General features: G+C 43.6%; 1 protein-coding gene across 5 annotated transcripts in view; it reads left to right on the plus strand.

Moving 5' to 3' along the window:
• Positions 1-22,050, plus strand: part of ST3GAL3 (ST3 beta-galactoside alpha-2,3-sialyltransferase 3) — a 363,061-nt gene that overhangs the window by 219,604 nt on the left and 121,407 nt on the right. For all 5 annotated transcript variants that reach the window (XM_075320480.1, XM_075320479.1, XM_075320481.1 and 2 more), the window contains one exon: positions 16,502-16,594. In XM_075320480.1, the coding sequence (XP_075176595.1) occupies positions 16,502-16,594 (93 nt within the window). The remainder of the gene's footprint in view (positions 1-16,501; positions 16,595-22,050) is intronic.

The raw sequence follows: 22,050 nt of genomic DNA on the forward strand, positions 1-22,050 counted from the left end.
AAACCTGTCTGGCAAAGATGGGTGGATAAGACTGCAGCCCGTCACACCTCACTGAACAAAATTAAAAATAAAAACCCCCAGAAAACAGGGACAGCACAATTATAGTTAATTAAATTAATTTGCTAGTTCCCATACGCTATGGCCAATACCCAGATATGTATACACAGTGAGTCAGTGCACTAGATACATGAATTCCACTATTGCCTTACTCATAAAACATATGAGGTATTTAGTTAAAAATGTTTTGATCAAAAACGAGAGGTAAATTATAAGATGCAGGTTTGATCTAACGAGGTCATCTAGTGGGTGTCGTGTCTTTTTGTTTTTACATGTACAGCCATAGTGGAATGCCAATGTATGTAAAGCGCCGTGGAATCAGTAGTGCTATATAAATTAATAAATATTATTATTATTATATTATTCATGTATTCATGAACACAGTGCTCTAATTCTTTGTGTGTGTATAGATATATATATATATATATATATATCATGTATTTACAGTTAGGTCCAGAAATCTTTGGCCAGTGACACAATTTTGGCGAGTTGGGCTCTGCATGCCACCACATTGGATTTGAAATGAAACCTCTACAACAGAATTCAAGTGCAGATTGTAACGTTTAATTTGAAGGTTTGAACAAAAATATCTGATAGAAATTGTAGGAATTGTACACATTTCTTTACAAACACTCCACATTTTAGGAGGTCAAAAGTAATTGGACAAATAAACCAAACCCAAAAAAAAAATTTTTATTTTCAATATTTTGTTGCGAATCCTTTGGAGGCAATTACTGCCTTAAGTCTGGAACCCATGGACATCACCAAACGCTGGGTTTCCTCCTTCTTAATGCTTTGCCAGGCCTTTACAGCCGCAGCCTTCAGGTCTTGCTTGTTTGTGGGTCTTTACGTCTTACGTCTGGATTTGAGCAAGTGAAATGCATGCTCAATTGGGTTAAGATCTGGTGATTGACTTGGCCATTGCAGAAGGTTCCACTTTTTTGCACTCATGAACTCCTGGGTAGCTTTGGCTGTATGCTTGGGGTCATTGTCCATCTGTACTATGAAGCGCCGTCCGATCAACTTTGCGGCATTTGGCTGAATCTGGGCTGAAAGTGTATCCCGGTACACTTCAGAATTCATCCGGCTACTCTTGTCTGCTGTTATGTCATCAATAAACACAAGTGACCCAGTGCCATTGAAAGACATGCATGCCCATGCCATCACGGTGCCTCCACCATGTTTTACAGAGGATGTGGTGTGCCTTGGATCATGTGCCGTTCCCTTTCTTCTCCAAACTTTTTTCTTCCCATCATTCTGGTACAGGTTGATCTTGGTCTCATCTGTCCATAGAATACTTTTCCAGAACTGAGCTGGCTTCATGAGGTGTTTTTCAGCAAATTTAACTCTGACCTGTCTATTTTTGGAATTGATGAATGGTTTGCGTCTAGATGTGAACCCTTTGTATTTACTTTCATGGAGTCTTCTCTTTACTGTTGACTTAGAGACAGATACACCTACTTCACTGAGAGTGTTCTGGACTTCAGTTGATGTTGTGAACGGGTTCTTCTTCACCAAAGAAAGTATGCGGCGATCATCCACCACTGTTGTCATCCGTGGACACCCAGGCCTTTTTGAGTTCCCAAGCTCACCAGTCAATTCCTTTTTTCTCAGAATGTACCCGACTGTTGATTTTGCTACTCCAAGCATGTCTGCTATCTCTCTGATGGATTTTTTCTTTTTTTTCAGCCTCAGGATGTTCTGCTTCACCTCAATTGAGAGTTCCTTAGACCGCATGTTGTCTGGTCACAGCAACAGCTTCCAAATGCAAAACCACACACCTGTAATCAACCCAAGACCTTTTAACTACTTCATGGATTACAGGTTAACGAGGGAGACGCCTTCAGAGTTAATTGCAGCCCTTAGAGTCCCTTGTCCAATTACTTTTGGTCCCTTGAAAAGGAGGAGGCTATGCATTACAGAGCTATGATTCCTAAACCCTTTCTCCGATTTGGATGTGAAAACTCTCATATTGCAGCTGGGAGTGTGCACTTTCAGCCCATATTATATATATAATTGTATTTCTGAACATGTGTTTGTAAACAGCTAAAATAACAAAACTTGTGTCACTGTCCAAATATTTCTGGACCTAACTGTATATATATATATGTATATGTATATATATATATATATATATATATATATATATATATATATATATATATATATATACACACACAGTGCCTACAAGTAGTATTCAACCCCCTGCAGATTTAGCAGGTTTGATAAGATGCAAATAAGTTAGAGCCTGCAAACTTCAAACAAGAGCAGGATTTATTAACAGATGCATAAATCTTACAAACCAACAAGTTATGTTGCTCAGTTAAATTTTAATACATTTTCAACATAAAAGTGTGGGTCAATTATTATTCAACCCCTAGGTTTAATATTTTGTGGAATAACCCTTGTTTGCAATTACAGCTAATAATCGTCTTTTATAAGACCTGATCAGGCCGGCACAGGTCTCTGGAGTTATCTTGGCCCACTCCTCCATGCAGATCTTCTCCAAGTTATCTAGGTTCTTTGGGTGTCTCATGTGGACTTTAATCTTGAGCTCCTTCCACAAGTTTTCAATTGGGTTAAGGTCAGGAGACTGACTAGGCCACTGCAACACCTTGATTTTTTCCCTCTTGAACCAGGCCTTGGTTTTCTTGGCTGTGTGCTTTGGCTCGTTGTCTTGTTGGAAGATTAAATGACGACCCATCTTAAGATCCTTGATGGAGGAGCGGAGGTTCTTGGCCAAAATCTCCAGGTAGGCCGTGCTATCCATCTTCCCATGGATGCGGACCAGATGGCCAGGCCCCTTGGCTGAGAAACAGCCCCACAGCATGATGCTGCCACCACCATGCTTGACTGTAGGGATGGTATTCTTGGGGTCATATGCAGTGCCATCCAGTCTCCAAACGTCACGTGTGTGGTTGGCACCAAAGATCTCGATCTTGGTCTCATCAGACCAGAGAACCTTGAACCAGTCTGTCTCAGAGTCCTCCAAGTGATCATGAGCAAACTGTAGACGAGCCTTGACATGACGCTTTGAAAGTAAAGGTACCTTACGGGCTCGTCTGGAACAGAGACCATTGCGGTGGAGTATGTTATTTATGGTATTGACTGAAACCAATGTCCCCACTGCCATGAGATCTTCCCGGAGCTCCTTCCTTGTTGTCCTTGGGTTAGCCTTGACTCTTCGGACAAGCCTGGTCTCGGCACGGGTGGAAACTTTCAAAGGCTGTCCAGGCCGTGTAAGGCTAACAGTAGTTCCATAAGCCTTCCACTTCCGGATGATGCTCCCAACAGTGGAGACAGGTAGGCCCAACTCCTTGGAAAGGGTTTTGTACCCCTTGCCAGCCTTGTGACCCTCCACGTTCTTGTCTCTGATGGCCTTGGAATGCTCCTTTTGTCTTTCCCATGTTGACCAAGTATGAGTGCTGTTCACAAGTTTGGGGAGGGTCTTAATTAGTCAGAAAAGGCTGGAAAAAGATAATTAATCCAAACATGTGAAGCTCATTGTTCTTTGTGCCTGAAATACTTCTTAATACTTTAGTGGAACAAACAGAATTCTGGTGGTTTGAGGGGTTGAATAATAAATGACCCTCTGAATAAACTTTTCACAATTTAAAAAAAAAAAAAAATAACATTCTTTTTTCCTGCATTTCACACTTCCAGGCTGATCTACAGTCCAAATGTCACAATGCCAAGTTAATTCCGAATGTGTAAACCTGCTAATTCTGCAGGGGGTTGAATACTACTTGTAGGCACTGTGTGTATATATATATATATATATATATATATATATATATATATTAGTGTATATATACATGTATGTGTGTGTGTGTATCTTGTCCACCGCCATTAACTTGGGGACAGCAGCAGCTATAGGCATAGAAGTGGTGTCTAGGTATAGTAAAGTAGCCATGTGCCACGCAATGAGACCACCTATAGCGCCACCTGGGGGAAAACAACAGAGTTAGCATTTTTATCTCGAAAACGGAACGAGATAGAGAAAAAAAGTGAATTAAAAAATTGTAGTTCATCATCAATTCAATACGAATCGACACCTTGCATACAGAAATGCTATGATATGAAACCCATGACCCCCCAAAACATTGAATGCTGGTCACGCATATGGCACTCATTTAACTTTGATGTTCAGTGGCCCCCGTCAGCTGCAATGCACATCTGGACTCTGCACAGCATACTGTATTTTGCTGCACGTTTTGCAATATGGTAGGTGACAGGTTTTCACCAGCATCTGCGATACGTCGTCGTAGGTCCTGCAATGTTGGTGGAGGGGTCGCATACACCTGCTGTTTGATGTGACCTCACAGAAAGAAGTCCAATGGGATCAGGTCATGTGAGCGGAGGCCACTCCACACAGCCACCATACCCAATGACTTGTAGGACGGTCTCCATGAAGTTATCGCTTCACGTCCGCAGCCTTGTGAGTTTTACACGTTCTAATCATAGCATTTCTGTATGCAAGGTGTCGATTCATATTGAATTGATGATGCCCTACAACTTTGTAATTCACTTTTTTCTCTATCTCATTCCGTTTTCAAGATAAAAATGCTAACTTCGTTGTTTTCCACCAGGTGGCGCAATAGGTGATTTCATTGCGTAGCTCATGGCCACTTTACTATACCTAGACACCACTTCTATGCCTATAGCTGCCGCTGTTCTCAAGTTAATGGCGGTGGACAGGATATGGGTGGACACACTGTATATATCATGGTTATACACCATGGCACAAATGAGCTCAGCAGCAAGTCACAAGGTAGTTGTACTGCATTTGCCAGGTCTCTCCCAGGCAAAGATATCAAAGCAGACTTGGGTTTCAAGATGTGCTGTAAAAGCTGTTTTCAAGAAATGCTCCAAGAAATAGGTAATATTGAAGACCATTGGTGCAGTGGTCGACAAAGAAAACTTTGTATAGCAGATTAAAGACACATTATGCCTACTTCCCTTCCAAATCAGAAGATTATTATTATTATTTATTATTATAGCGCCATCAATTCCATGGCGCTTTACATGTGAAAGGGGTGTACATAATAGGGACAAGTACAATAATCATAAAACAGGCACAGACTGGTACAGGAGGAGAGAGGACCCTGCCCGCGAGGGCTCACAGTCTACAGGAGAGAGGACCCTGCCCGCGAGGGCTCACAGTCTACAGGAGGAGAGAGGTCCCTGCCCGCGAGGGCTCACAGTCTACAGTAGAGAGGACCCTGCCCGCGAGGGCTCACAGTCTACAGGAGGAGAGAGGACCTTGCCCGCGAGGGCTTACAGTCTACAGGAGGAGAGAGGTCCCTGCCCGCGAGGGCTCACAGTCTACAGGAGGAGAGAGGTCCTTGCCCGCGAGGGCTCACAGTCTACAAGGGATAGGTGAGGATACAGTAGGTTAGGGTAGAGCTGATTGTGCGGTGCTGTATCAGACTGAGGGTTACGGCAGGTTGTAGGCTTGTCGGAAGAGGTGGGTCTTCAGGTTCCTTTTAAAGCTTGATGTAGTAGATGTCCAGCAGTGCCATTAGCTCAGAGCAGACATCCAATGGGACCCAGCTACACCCATCTACTCTTTGTAGAACTCTGGCTGAAAGTGGTCTTCACAGGAGAATGCGCCTAAAAAGCCATACCTCAGACATGTATAAAGAGTCAATAGACTCAAGTATGCACAAAGACATGGGTACTGGGGTGCAGAAAAATGGCAGCAGGTTCTGTGGACTGGTGAGTCAAAACGTGAAATATTTGGCTGTAGCCAAAGGCTATACTGAAGCTCTGGAGATACAATAAAGAGTGCCTACAGGAACAGTGAAGCATGATGGAGGGTCCTGCAAGTTTGGGGCTGCACTTCCACAAATGGTATTGGTCAGGATTAATGATGAGAAATACAGGCAGATATTTATCTATGGTGCAATGCCATCACAGAAGCGTCTGATTGCCTCAAAATTGATTGTACACCAGGACAACGACCCCAAACATACAGCCAATGTCATTAAGAACGATCTACAGTGTAAAAAAGAACCAGGAGTCTTGGAAATGATGATATGGACCACGATGAACTGATCTCAACATCGAGTCTGTATGGGATTACATGAAGACATGAGAAGGATTTGTGCAACCCTACATCCAAGAGGTTTGGAACAACCTCCCTGTCAAGTTCCTTCAAAACCTCACTGGAAATATTGATGGAATTTAGATTAATCTTTTGTTCATTCACTTTGCATTTTGTTAATTGATAAAAATAAACTAACTCTCCTTATTTTTTTTTTTTTTTTAAATCTTATTTTGCATTAATTTTTTCACCACACCTGTCTAAAACGTTTGCACAATATTTCTATACATTAATACATATATATACTCAATAATAGCAACAATACCTATTGGCACTAATCAATCAGGTTTAAGAAAAGTTTGTTTAAAAGAACTGAGAGTCCTCAGTAGTTGATACCTTTTAATGGCTAACGGAAAATATGGTAATAATAGCAAGCTTTCGAGACTACGCAGGTCTCTTCATCAGGCATGGTATAACACAAAATCTGAAGAGTCACATATTTATACACAACAGGACATAGAATAGTGCAGTGGAAAAAAAAACAAGTTATGTGAAGCAGAACTATCACTATGGCAAGGGGGCAAAGTGATATAGTGATAGTTCTGCTTCACATAACTTTGTTTTTTTTTTTTTGTTTTTTTTCACTGCACTATTCTATGTCCTGTTGTGTATAAATATGTGGCTCTTCAGATTTTGTGTTATACCATGCCTGATGAAGAGACCTGAGTAGTCTCGGAAGCTTGCTATTATTACCATCTTTTCCGTTAGCCATTAAAAGGTATCAACTACTGAGGACTCTCAGTTCTTTTAAACAAACTTTTTTTATCTCTACTGGCTAACACGGTACAAAGATATATTTTACCGGTATCAATCAGGTTTAGAAATCTCATCATGTACATTAAAAATTAACCTTTAATGAATGCAATTAAAAATCGGTTAATGTCCCTCCAAATACACAAATATCAATAAGCTGCTGAGGCCCAACCTATCAGCAAACCTGTACAGGTCAAAAAACATTAACCCTGATTATTGGAGTCCCAAGACAAGGTATAGGAAGGGTTACTCAAACAGCCACTAGTGGTGTTCATACAAAAAACATAATAAACTAACAGAACAAACAGAAAACAAGAAATGTGGTCTTAGGTACAAATAAAACATAGGATGAAAAACACACAATAAACCTAAATCAGTAAATAGTTCTCACAGTGACAGTGGTCATCCATATGAGAATAATGTTAGGTAAAGATAGTGGAATAATCAAACCAAATTCCTCTGAGTCGGGGTGTACAGAATTTCCTTAGCAGTATGGTTACATGGTAGCTGGGACAGAGGACCTCATCCATATAGAAAATTATGTCCCCTGAAGAGTCTTGTGAGTGAAACGCGTCAGGAGAAACGGTCATCATAGGGGTCCAACAAGCTGTGGACCGTCCTCGATAGGACGGGAGTCTTGGGGTAACAGTTGCATTTTTTTCCTTAATGAGATGATAGGGTCAGCAATGTCTCCGGAGGTCTCTGACCCTTGGCTCTGATGGAAATTCTGTACACCCCGACTCAGTGGAATTTGGTGAGATTATTCCACTATCTTTACCTAACATTATTCTCATGGATGACCACTCTCGCTGTGAGATTTATTTATTGATTTAGGTTTATTGTGTTTTTTTCTCCCTATGTTTTGTTTGTACCTAGGACCACTGTCCGGTCTCTGAAGGGAACACATATTTCTTGTTTTCTGTTTGTTCTGTTAGTTTATTGTGTTTTTTGTATGAACACCACTAGTGGCTGTTTGAGTAACCCTTCCTATACCTTGTCTTGGGACTCCAATAATCAGGGTTAATGTTTCCTGCACCCGTTTGCTGATAGGTTGGGCCTCAGCAGCTTATTGATATTTGTGTATTTGGAGGAGCCTATTTTTAATTGCATTTATTAGGCTAGGTTCACATTTCCGTTGTTTTGCATCAGTCACATGCGTTGCTTGACGCTTGTGACTGATGCGTTGTACAATGGATGACAAGAATAGAATTCATTGTCGGATTCCGTTGTAAAAGAGAGCGATCAGCTGATCATTCACAATAGCCAGCTCACTTTTGAGAGCGAACAGATGATCTCCCGGCGGCCGGCTAATGAGAGCGATCAGCTGATCGCTCACATGAGCCGGCCGCCGGGTGATCAGCTGATCGCTCACAGTAGCCAGCCGCCGGGTGATCAGCTGATCGCTCACAGCAGCCGGCCGCTGGGTGATCAGCTGATCGCTCACAGTAGCCAGCCGCTGGGTGATCAGCTGATCGCTCACAGCAGCCGGCCGCTGGGTGATCAGCCTACGGATTGCGCTGCTCAAAAAATGTTACAAGCTGCGTTCCTCCCGCCCGGCGGTCATTCGTTCCATGACTGATCAGTCGGGCGGAGGATGCAACACAGCATCATCAGTCACAATCCACCGCTCATACAAGTCTATGGGAACAACGGAATCCGCCATACGGATTCCGTTGTTTACCAGAGCCATGGATTGTGACTGATAGAAATTGACTGAAATGTGAACCTAGCCATAAAGGTTAAATTTTAATGCACATGCTGAGATATATATATAAATATATATATATATATATATATATATATATATATATATATATATATATATATATATATATATATATATATATATATATATATATATATATATTATTATTATTATTATTATTATTATTTATTATTTATTATTATAGCGCCATTTATTCCATGGCGCTTTACAAGTGAAAGGGTATACGTACAACAATCATTAACAGTACAAAACAGACTGGTATAGGAGGAGAGATGACCCTGCCCGCGAGGGCTCACAGTCTACAGGAGGAGAGAGGACCCTGGCCGCGAGGGCTCACAGTCTACAGGAGGAGAGAGGACCCTGCCCGCGAGGGCTCACAGTCTACAGGAGGAGAGAGGACCCTGCCCGCGAGGGCTCACAGTCTACAGGGAATGGGTGATGGTACGATAGGTGAGGACAGAGCTGGTTGTATATATATATATATATACTCCCCAGAACATAAGGTTAGGCATATCAATGAAGTAATAGCTGTTGCTAAGATCTTCAAATTATCACATTTTTAAGCACATAGCTCCAATCTGTGATATGTGGGAGAGACGTAAAAGCCAGGTTGAAAGCAGTTTTTTTTTTAAGTTTTTTTTTAAAGCCACATGAAAACTCAAAAACTCTATTAAGTCTTGATGTATGATTGTGCGTTGCCTCCTGTTCACCAACATGCCACTGGTAACAAACTGAGAGATACGGAATCCGTGAAGTGAGAGAAGTTGGTCTATCATTCCGGCAGATCCCATCAGATGTAGGGTGAGATGTCAACACTGTTCAACGTTGAGTGTCACAGTCGGTTGGGAGAATATAATAACCAGAAGTGCACAAAACGAAAAAAAAATAAAAATTTAATAATAAACTACAGCAATGACCTGAAGAAGAGCAGCTCTGAGCGTTCAGCACTCCATACCTAAGATTGAAAGCTACAACTTTGGAAGGCCACAAAGAACCCCAGGCCTCCCTCCGAAGAACAGTGCAGCCACAATGGACACCAACTCATCAAAATGGGACAGTTTAAAATTAAAATAAAAGTCTCTAGGCCTAATAAATTGGAATCCTTTCTGTACCCTGAAGACGTATAAGTCAAGAGATCAGTGTAATCCACAAAGTACCATCAAGTTTGTGACATCAGTTCAAGCTGGGGGTTAAAATATGGGAGGAATGCTTTCTTACATCATGTTCCAACCTGAACCGCATTGCAGTATTTCTGCTGGTCATGGGAATTGTATAAGAACAGCCGGATCACACGCCATGTCACCGATAACCCTAATTGTCAGCTGGTTTCAAGAAGATGACCGCGAGCTTAGAGCCCTCCATGGCCGCACAGTGACCAAATCTCAATCTAATAAAGGATCGTTAGGTTATAATGGAAAAGTGTATTGTTCATTCACTATTACACATAATTATTTTACACCTATCTACCTATTGCGCTATCTATATACTATATATATATATCCAGTGCTTAGCATAAATGAGTACACCCAAATGTGAGAAATCGATGTCTCACTGAAAAAAAATAATTTCCAAAATATTGACAAATCAAATCTAAGTTCCATAGAACATTTTTGTACATTTCTGTACAAAGTTAATAATATCACTTTTATTACAAAATCTTAAGTTTTACTTAAATTAGTTGATGCAAAAATAAATACACCCAACATCAAAACCTACATCTAGTATTGTGTATGATCTCCATGGCTTTTAAGGGCAGCACCAAGTCTTCTAGGCCTGGAATGAACAAGTAAGGGATATACTACAACATCTTTCTTTTTCCATTTTTCAAATCAAATTATATGCTGGATGGAAAGGGATGACATCTTGTCTCTTCAGATTTCCCCATAGGTCATCGGTTGGGTTCAGATCAGGAGACACTTGGCCACTGAGTCACTATTCTCGCAGCCTCCAGCTCCTCCATGCTCCATTTTTGTCTATGCTGTTTACTGGGTATTTCTTTTTTTTCCCTAAAGAAGGAGACGGTCCTTGTCTCTGAAACACGTTGGATTGCTGAAATAAAAAAAGAAAATCTTTTCATTATCCTGATGCCAGTGGTTTTTTAGAACGGCATATACCCGTTTTCCTCTATGCACTAAGTTTACTGGGAGAAGTAAGTGACAAGTAACTTTTAGGGTTCAGGTCGTTAAAGATACGGCGATGCCAAATATTTGTATTGTTTTTCCTCCAACAATATGGCTGTGTGCGAACGCTGCATTTTTTTATGCAGTTTTGTCCCAAAAACGCGTCTATCCTTACACCAGCAGTATCTGAGAATTCTGAACTGCTGTGCACATTGCTTATTCTTTCCTTGCAGATTTGATTGCAGAAGAAAAAAAAATTCTTGGTGCTGTTTTTTTCCTCTTTTTCAGCCCTTCTACTCATTGACTTATGAAAAAATGCATGGCAAAAAAGCACCAAAAGATGCACATAAAAAAATGCACCAAAATCGTACAAAAAAAGAAAAGCATCAAAACTCACCAAAAACACACCTAATTTTTTGGTGCATTTTCCTGTTAGAAGAAATACCCAAATACTCAGCGTTCTCACATACCCTAACACACCTAAATGGGAAAAAAAACGTTTATTTGTTTTTTTATTTTATTTTTATAAACATTTTTTCATCATTTGCTTGTGTGATACATAAAACCTAGTGTTACTCCGAGATCAAAGGAGGATTACACAGTATCTCTCTCCTTTTTCTGCAGCTGCCTGCTCCCATTCTCCACATCCATATTTTGTTTTTTTAATTTTTTCACCCTGGCAGATGTCCTAACTATCGGAGCTACCGTACATCAGTGAAGCAGGGCTTAAAGGGGTGGTTCACTAGTTAGTATTCATAGGCACATCGATATTATGTTGAGAAGCATTCTTTCTCTCAAATGCCTTGTGTTGCCTAGAGTGCCTATGAGCAGTGCTATTACGGTCCACTCATCCCCTTCGCGGGACCTCCCCAGGCTCCATGACTTCTGATGTCACGTCAACTTCCAGTTGACCTGACATCATCACGACCGGCCCCAGTCTTCCTGAGTGACTGGACTGTGGGCGGTGTTTCATCTCTTGTCACAGCCCAGCATCACAGCGCAGCATGTCCCTGCTCTCTCCTTCGCTGTAGAGTGCCGCAAGCAGGAGCGATGCTGTGCTGTGATGAGCGATGACTGAGGTCAACCACTGTGATGTCAGGTCAACTGGAAGTTAATGTGACATCACCGGACATCAGAGGTCACGGAGCCTGACGTCACATGAAGGGGTTGAGTGGAGCACAATAGCGGTGGATCACAGGCACTGTTGCTAACACAAGGTATATAAGAGAAACATTGTTTCTCAACATAATACCGCTGTGCCAATGAAAACTAACTAGTTGTAATGCCTGCCTGGATCAACAGACTCAGGGGGGATGTAATGGACAGACTAGAGGGAAGCCACTCACCAAGCAGGGCCCCCAGAACCCTGAAACCCTTTAACCCCTATACAGGGAATTGGAATTACACAGGGCCCTGGAGATCATTACCTGTGGAAGGCTGCAGTCCGATGAGAGTAGTCGCCAGGCAGGGTCAAACCAGGAATAGCAGAACAGGGACAGAATCGGCAAACAAGGACGTAGTCAGAAACAAGCAAGCAGAGGTCAAAACCGGATCGGGCAGCGAGGTACAAAAACAGCAGGCAGGAGGGTAATCAGGAAACAAGCCTTAATCAGCACACTATATCACAGGACAAAACAGGAGCCAGAATTCTCAGAACTATCTCTGGCAGTGGTCATGTGACAGGAGGGGGAATAAGAAGGGTGTGGTGTCTTCCCATTGGCCACAGCTGAACGATGGCACTTCAGCTGGGAGACACCCGCCACCTACAGTCAGCCAGTGGTACTGCAGATCCCCAGGAAACCCAGCCCAGTGGATGAGCAGCGCCTGCGCCCACCGGTGCCGCTGGCAACGACTCGTCTCCCATCACCAGCACCATCCATAGCAGAAATACGGCGTTGCCTGGCGATCGGAGCAGAAGTCGATGGAGCGGACTCCGGTGGTGATGTAACACTAGTGAACTACCCCTTCAATTTAAAGCTGAAAGCTCAACTTTAAAATGAGCCAAGAAAAGCGGTTAAGAACTTCGGTAAAACGGTAAAGATCCCTTTAAATAAAATGTACTTTTTTTTTGTAAATGGCAGCTTGTGCTTTACCTGTGCTGCTGATAAATATAGTGGCCACGTGTAGCTGTGAATCTCTGCCAAACAGGAATGAAAAGTCAAGGAAGCCGAGCGTTCACACCAACCCCCCTAACCTCTACAAGACCCTCTTATGTGACTATTTCCAGTACCAGTGGTAATAATTCAGTCTTTATCAGAGCATTCTTCTCTGACACTCTTATATAGATGCATGGATAGGGAGACATTTCCCGGTCACAAAGTATCTTCCTTGCGGAACGTTAGACGAGTGATGACTGAGGCGGTGATGTTTTGGTTTTGTGATTCCATATTCACGTAGGAATAGTATAAATATGTTCCTCGTCACAAGTTCTCTGGAACTACCCAACGACCTGCAATCAACGTCTTAGATTTTCATACCTTTCAAGGAAGACAGAGCTATCTTGTCCTCTAATCTCGGTTCACCGTCTTGTTTTATGTGTAATGATGACATCTTCAGAATGTAATGTTGCTGCATTTTTAACAGATGTGAAGGGTTAAATGTTGAATTCCAGGACTTTAAATGCGGTAATGTCCTCGATATCGGATTTAGGTGGTTCCCGCCATGTTGCAATGCCATCATTTCCTTCTAATTTACTTATCAAGTTTACATCTGGATGTGAGCACCACCAGGGACATTGACATTGTCATAGGAATGTCTTTTCTCAATGGTCCTTTAACCCCTAATGGACTCGGGCCATTAAATTCATTTTTTTTCAGGTTCAGCTAAAACTTTACCCGTCATTTGGAACCGTCCATTCAAACTTTTCACGCGGAACAGTCTACTGAAATCTGGCTATATACCCAATACTGATCTTTATGTCCGATTTTTGTACATGGTTCCAGTTGTGTGACTATAGAACCACTAACTGATTGGGATTCTCGAAATATAACACTGGTACATCAATGAATGAAACAACTTCTATCCATAATTGCCCATCTTCTAGTGATAAATCCCATTAAAATTTAGACCTGCAGAATGGTTGGAGAGGAAACTTGTCACGCAATGACTACCGGGGTACCACCAGATACACGGGAACTCCCGGCAAGCGCCGCAACACACAGGGTACACGATACAACGGTGGGAGCAGGGTCACCTCCTAAACTCACCTGAGGCTGATCCCTGCACTCCCTAATGTCCCTATACGGGTTATTTTATCCTGTCGCCGATCACGTGCCTATCCCTGTCTTTCCCTGGACTCAGCCCTGTATAGTGAGCAGGGCATTGAGAACGCTAGTCCCGCTCTAGATTAAAGATAGAAAGGATTAGACAGACAGAGGTAAAATAAACAGCAATCCTACAAAGCACTACAAAAAAACAAGAGGTAATAATGAGGAATGGACCAGAGGGGAAAAACCCAAAAGGATTAAGGAACCCAACTTTCACTCAGCAAATGACCTCTGAATGGTTTCCTGATCCTCATTTCACATGTTCCCTCTAGAGGGAAGTAAAGCAGAAACTATCACCAGCAGTTACCTGGACAAGGAGGGAAGTCTTTATAGCAGAGCTAATTAGCAAAAGAGAACAGCTGACTATTGCTTACACTCAGAGTTTCAGGAGCCAGAGGATTTACTTAACCCTAGGAGCGCTGGATAAAGGAAAAATCTGCACAGCCAGCAGTAGTAACTTGATCAAATGTGTATGAAGCCCTGTACTATGATCTTCTGACACCAGAAATCGAAGGGACCACTCTCCGTCGTGGTACCCTCTTGACACTTGTATTAACCTCTTAACGACACATGACATACTGGGTACGTCATGGATCGTGTCAGGTTAATGCCTGCCTGCTGCTGCCAGCAGCGATCGCTGCACATGTCAGCTGATTTGAACAGCTGACATGCGTAGCTATCAAGCACGAGTGGATTAGTTACCCACTCGGGCATGTTAACCCCTTATAGCGCGCTGTGAAAATATCACAGCGCGATGTAATAGCAGGCTGCGGTAAGCATTCACCTACCTGGCTCCATCGGAAGTCACGTGACGTGATCACGTGGATCCGATGGTTGCCATGGTAGCAGAGGGTTATGTGATGACTCCTGTAGCTATCATGAGTCACTTCCTCTTACACCCGGCAGACTGCCGTTTGTAATAGGAGAGCTGCTTTTCTCCAGATCTCAGCTGTGTAGCTGTGATCTGAAGAAAAGAATGAGCAATCAGACTACTGAGCGTTATAGTCCCCTAGGGGTACTAGTAAAAAAAACCAAAAAACTAAAAGTTCAAATCACCCCCCATTGAAAATTAAACCGTTAAAAAATTAAAAAATATACACACATTTGGTATTGCCGCGTTCAGAAACGCTTGATCTATCAAAATATAAAATCAATTATTCCGATCAGTAAACGGCGTAGCCTCAAAAAAATTACAAATGCCAAAATTATGTTTTTTGGTTGCTGTGAATTTTGTGTAAAATGCAATAACAGGTGATCAAAACGGCGCTTCTGTGCAAACATAGTACCGTTAAAAACATCAGTTCAAGACGCAAAAAATAAGCCGTCACTGAGCCATAGATCTTGAAAAATGAGAACGGTTCGGAATGTGGAAAATGGCTTTTTTGGACAAATGTCTGAATTTTGTTTAACCCCTTAGATAAAAGTAAACCTATACATGTTTGGTATCTACGAACTGAGGCATCCCACTGACAAATCAGTTTTACCATATAATGAACACTGTGAATATACTATCCCAAAAACCATTGTGCAGTCGCACTTTTTTTTGCAATTTTTTTGCACTTGGAATTTTTTTGCCGTTTTAAAGTACACTAGATGGTAACACTCCTGGTTTCATTTAAAAGTAGAACTCGTCTTGCAAAAAATAAACCCTTCTATCACAAGATTGACAGAAAAATAAAAAGGTTACGGTTCTCGGAAAAAGGGGAGCGAAACCCCACCCCGGAGAATCGGAAAATCACCCGGGGGTGAAGGGGTTAAACAATTTTAGAATATATTTGGATAGACGTTGTTCTTGGAATTGAGCTTTCCCTCCTACTCAAGATTAGTACAAGGCAAATTAATGTTTTCACAATATATTTTTATTAAAATTATTTTATAAGCTGCACGGTGGCTCAGTGGTTAGCACTGCAGTCTTGTGGTGGCTCAGTGGTTAGCATTGCAGTCTTTTGGTGGCCCAGTGGTTCGCACTGCAGTCTTGTGGTGGCTCAGTGGTTAGCACTGCAGTCTTGTGGTGGCTCAGTGGTTAGCACTGCAGTCTTGCAGCGCTGGGGTCCTGGGTTCTAGTCCCACCAAGAACAACATCTTTAAGGAGTTTGTATGTTCTCCCCGTGTTTGCGGGGGTTTCCTCCGGGTTCTCCGGTTTCCTCCCACACTCCAAAAACATACAGATAGGGAATTTAGATTGTGAGCCCCAATGGGGACAGTGTTCCTGATGTATGTAAAGCGCTGTGGAATATGTTAGCGCTATATAAAAATAAAGATTTATTTTATTTATTTATAAGCTGTAAAATTGTTGTCAAAGTTGGGCAGAGATTTGTTACATTTGTAATAAAGTGTTCTTCATCCTTTTTTTTGCAGAGGTTTGTATTAGGATTTTGTAGCCTGTAAATGTGATTTTTTTTTTTTTTTCTTTTCATTTGTTACATTGGTTTTGATTTGTTTTGATTATTTTTTGTCTTGTTTCTTCTTTTAGATCAACAGAAATTGCAACCAAGTATGCAAACTTCTCCGAGGGCATCTGCAAGCCGGGATATGCATCTGCAATGATGGCCGCCATCTTTCCAAAGTAAGCAAGTTCTTCTTCCAATATTTCCTATGCATGTTCTTCTCTGGTGCACAATGTATATCGTCTCTCCCCAAATAATGTATTCAATGTATTCTTCTAGTTAAATTTTAGAAACCGCATTCTAGGTTTTGGAGCAGTCAGACCTGCTAGCCATGAACATGGTGCCAAAATATTTTAAGGTGAGGCACAATATGTTTGGCTCCACGTATGTATCTTAGGAAGATTTCGTTTCGCACTTTATATAAGGGTTACATAAGAGCCATTAATTTGGTTTGCCAATTCGGGCATCTTCTTTTCTTAGTCTCTTTATGTTGGCGCGGGTAGGTATAAGATATGTGCAGATTTGTAGTTTTTTTTCAGTAGCGCGGCCAGACATTTATGACTTGAGGATATATGTCACTAACTGATATTCCGACATAAGGGGAAACTTGGCCTTTGATACAACGTTTCTCACGCTTGCAGTGGAGATCATTATCACATTCTCTTCCTATACAACCTTTGCCCCTTGACCATCTCCCCACATTATCAGTTTGGAGGTTCACCTCCCTGCCGGTATTCAGCAACCTTATCCCGTCCATGGATCCAGCCTCAGATATATGACGGCTCTTGTACCGAACAAAAGGCCTCTCTTCTATGGATGACGCTCTCCATACTATTGGGTGATTTTATCTCTCCGAGGTCAGCCACATCCGGTGCTCAGGACAGATTCCTTCTGAATTTACAGACCATGAAAGACTCGCATCTTTGTGTGGATGGAGTTTGGCGTCAATGACTAAAAAAGGCACAGTAATGCCTATCCGGTATATTGTCAGCTTTATGTGCGCGCTTGTGGGTGCGTTCCTCAAGGTTTATACTTGTATGTGACAATCTTTTCAGCAGAATTTGTTTCTGGGTAGTTGAAACCAACACTGTTAAAATATGGTGGCTCAGTGGTTAGCACTGTAGGAAGGGTGGCTCAGTGGTTAGCACTGTAGGAAGGGTGGCTCAGTGGTTAACGCTGTAGGAAGGACAAGTTAGTGACTCAGTAACACTATAGGAAGGTTCGCTCAGTGGTTATCATTGTAGGAAGGGTGGCTCAATGGTTAGCACTGTAGGAAGGGTGGATCAGTGATTAGCACAGGGAAGGGTGGCTCAGTGGTAACACTGTAGGAGGCTTGGTTCTGTGACTAGCATTGTAGGAAGAGTTCCTCAGTGGTTAACATTTAGGAAGGATGACTGAGTGACTTAGAAACACTATAGGAAGGGTGACACAGTGGTTAGCACTGTGTGAAGGGTGGCTCAGTGGTTAGCACTGAGGGAAGGGTGGCTCAGTGGTAACACTGTAGGATGCTTGGCTCTTTGACTAGCATTGTAGGAAGAGATGCTCAGTGGTTAACATTTTAGGAAGGATGACTGCGTGACTTAGTAACACTATAGGAAGGGTGACTCAGTGGTTAGCACTGTGTGAAGAGTAGCTCAGTAGTTAGCACTGTGTGACAGATGGCTCAGTGGTTAACACTTTAGGAAGGGCGGCTCAGTGGTAACACTATAGGAAGGGCGTGTCAGTGATTAAAACTGTAGGAAGGGTGGCTCAGTGGTTAGCACTGTTGTTTTACAGCTCTAAGGTCTTGGGTTCAAATGCCACCAAGGACAACTTTTGTAAGGAGTTTGTATGTTCTCCCTGTATTTGCGTGGGTTTCCTTCCACACTCCAAAGATATAATGATAGGGAATGTAGATGGGGACAGTGATGATCACATCTGTAAAGCCCTGTGGAATTAATGGCGCTATATAAATGAACTGAAATAAATAAATAAACTTTGTATCTTTTATTATAAACCCAGATTAAAATATGTCAAAGCCCAGCAATCTGTAATTAATGTAAAAATGGAACCACAAGTCCCAGTGGTGCACGGTCTGGTCCTCCTGGGTTTTGTCACTTCAATTATGTTAGGAATTGAGAAATGTTCTGTATCTGTCTCCAGTAGATTTCTACAGTGAATGTGGAAGATTGGAGCTTTCAATCTGTTTTTCCCAATCACACATGATATTGCTCTCGTCCTCTCTTCCCTATGGGCTCATATTGGAATCCCTGTAACGCAGAGTTAGCAACCCTCATCATAACTGGCCTGGGAGTTCAAAATAGGATCTCCCGGGAGTTCAAAATGGAATCCCCCGGGAGTTCAAAATAGGATCTCCCGGGAGTTCAAAATGCGATCTCCCGGGAGTTCAAAATGCGATCTCCCAGGTATTCAAAATGTGCTCTCCCGGGAGTTCAAAATGTGCTCTCCCAGGAGATTACATATTGATCTCCCGGGAGCTCAAAATGGAATCCCCCGGGAGTTCGAAATGGGATCTCCCGGGAGTTCAAAATGGGATCTCCCAGGAGATTACATATTGATCTCCCGGGAGATTACATATTGATCTCCCGGGAGATTACATATTGATCTCCCGGGAGATTACATATTGATCTCCCGGGAGATTACATTTTGATCTCCCGGGAGATTACATTTTGATCTCCCGGGAGATTACATTTTGATCTCCCGGGAGATTACATTTTGATCTCCCGGGAGATTACATTTTGATCTCCCGGGAGATCAAAATGTAATATTCTAGGACTAAATGTAATCTCCCCTATTTTACACACAAATTATCACTCCGAACAGCCAAGACCCCAGCAGCTTGTAATTTATTTTTGACATTTAATCCTAATCTTCAACCAAATTACTTCCAAACCCAAGTAACTTATCAATAAGTTTTTAAATTGTGTGAGGATATATAAATAACATGGGAAAAAAAAAGAAACTCCATAATGGTGGGCCATAGCGAATCTGCACAGTCATGAAGTGTAAAGTGTATAATATACACAGTGCGTCACCAGAGATGGGGTTCCTGTAAATCTACAGGAGAACAATAAGCACCAGACCCTGCAGACTGTGCGAGAAAGACACGACGAGGAATAAGTACCAGACCCTGCAGACTGTGCGAGAAAGACACGACGAGGAATAAGCACCAGACCCTGCAGACTGTGCGAGGAGGACACGACGAGGAATAAGCACCAGACCCTGCAGACTGTGCGAGAAAGACACGACGAGGAATAAGCACCAGACCCTGCAGACTGTGCGAGGAGGACACGACGAGGAATAAGCACCAGACCCTGCAGACTGTGCGAGGAGGACACGACGAGGAATAAGCACCAGACCCTGCAGACTGTGCGAGGAGGACACGACGAGGAATAAGCACCAGACCCTGCAGACTGTGCGAGAAGGACACGACGAGGAATAAGCACCAGACCCTGCAGACTGTGCGAGAAGGACACGACGAGGAATAAGCACCAGACCCTGCAGACTGTGCGAGGAGGACACGACGAGGAATAAGCACCAGACCCTGCAGACTGTGCGAGAAGGACACGACGAGGAATAAGTACCAGACCCTGCAGACTGTGCGAGGAGGACACGACGAGGAATAAGTACCAGACCCTGCAGACTGTGCGAGAAGGACACGACGAGGAATAAGTACCAGACCCTGCAGACTGTGCGAGGAGGACACGACGAGGAATAAGCACCAGACCCTGCAGACTGTGCGAGAAGGACACGACGAGGAATAAGCACCAGACCCTGCAGACTGTGCGAGAAGGACACGACGAGGAATAAGCACCAGACCCTGCAGACTGTGCGAGGAGGACACGACGAGGAATAAGTACCAGACCCTGCAGACTGTGCGAGAAGGACACGACGAGGAATAAGCACCAGACCCTGCAGACTGTGCGAGAAGGACACCACGAGGAATAAGTACCAGACCCTGCAGACTGTGCGAGAAGGACACGACAAGGAATAAGTACCAGACCCTGCAGACTGTGCGAGAAGGACACGACGAGGAATAAGTACCAGACCCTGCAGACTGTGCGAGAAGGACACGACGAGGAATAAGTACCAGACTCTGCAGACTGTGCGAGGAGGACACGACGAGGAATAAGTACCAGACCCTGCAGACTGTGAGAGAAGGACACGACGAGGAATAAGCACCAGACCCTGCAGACTGTGCGAGAAGGACACGACGAGGAATAAGTACCAGACCCTGCAGACTGTGCGAGAAGGACACGACGAGGAATAAGTATCAGACCCTGCAGACTGTGCGAGAAGGACACGACGAGGAATAAGTATCAGACCCTGCAGACTGTGCGAGGACACGACGAGGAATAAGTACCAGACCCTGCAGACTGTGCGAGAAGGACACGACGAGGAATAAGCACCAGACCCTGCAGACTGTGCGAGCAGGACACGACGAGGAATAAGCACCAGACCCTGCAGACTGTGCGAGAAGGACACGACGAGGAATAAGTACCAGACCCTGCAGACTGTGCGAGGAGGACACGACGAGGAATAAGTACCAGACCCTGCAGACTGTGCGAGGAGGACACGACGAGGAATAAGTACTAGACCCTGCAGACTGTGCGAGAAGGACACGACGAGGAATAAGTACCAGACCCTGCAGACTGTGCGAGAAGGACACGACGAGGAATTAGTACCAGATCCTGCAGACTGTGCGAGGAGGACACGACGAGGAATAAGTACCAGACCCTGCAGACTGTGCTAGAAGGACACGACGAGGAATAAGTACCAGACCCTGCAGACTGTGCGAGAAGGACACGACGAGGAATAAGCACCAGACCCTGCAGACTGTGCGAGAAGGACATGACGAAGAATAAGTATCAGACCCTGCAGACTGTGCGAGAAGGACACGACGAGGAATAAGTACCAGACCCTGCAGACTGTGCGAGGAGGACACGACGAGGAATTAGTACTAGATCCTGCAGACTGTGCGAGGAGGACACGACGAGGAATAAGCACCAGACCCTGCAGACTGTGCGAGGAGGACACGACGAGGAATTAGTACTAGATCCTGCAGACTGTGCGAGGAGGACACGACGAGGAATAAGTACCAGACCCTGCAGACTGTGCGAGGAGGACACGACGAGGAATAAGCACCAGACCCTGTAGACTGTGCGAGGAGGACACGACGAGGAATAAGTACCAGACCCTGCAGACTGTGCGAGAAGGACACGACGAGGAATTAGTACTAGATCCTGCAGACTGTGCGAGGAGGACACGACGAGGAATAAGTACCAGACCCTGCAGACTGTGCGAGGAGGACACGACGAGGAATAAGCACCAGACCCTGTAGACTGTGCGAGGAGGACACGACGAGGAATAAGTACCAGACCCTGCAGACTGTGCGAGAAGGACACGACGAGGAATAAGTACCAGACCCTGCAGACTGTGCGAGAAGGAAACGACGAGGAATAAGTACCAGACCCTGCAGACTGTGCGAGAAGGACACGACGAGGAATAAGCACCAGACCCTGCAGACTGTGCGAGAAGGACACGACGAGGAATAAGTACCAGATCCTGCAGACTGTGCGAGGAGGACACGATGAGGAATAAGTACCAGACCCTGCAGACTGTGCGAGAAGGACAC

This window comes from Anomaloglossus baeobatrachus, chromosome 8 (assembly GCF_048569485.1).
Source record: "Anomaloglossus baeobatrachus isolate aAnoBae1 chromosome 8, aAnoBae1.hap1, whole genome shotgun sequence".
Lineage (NCBI taxonomy): Eukaryota > Metazoa > Chordata > Amphibia > Anura > Aromobatidae > Anomaloglossus > Anomaloglossus baeobatrachus.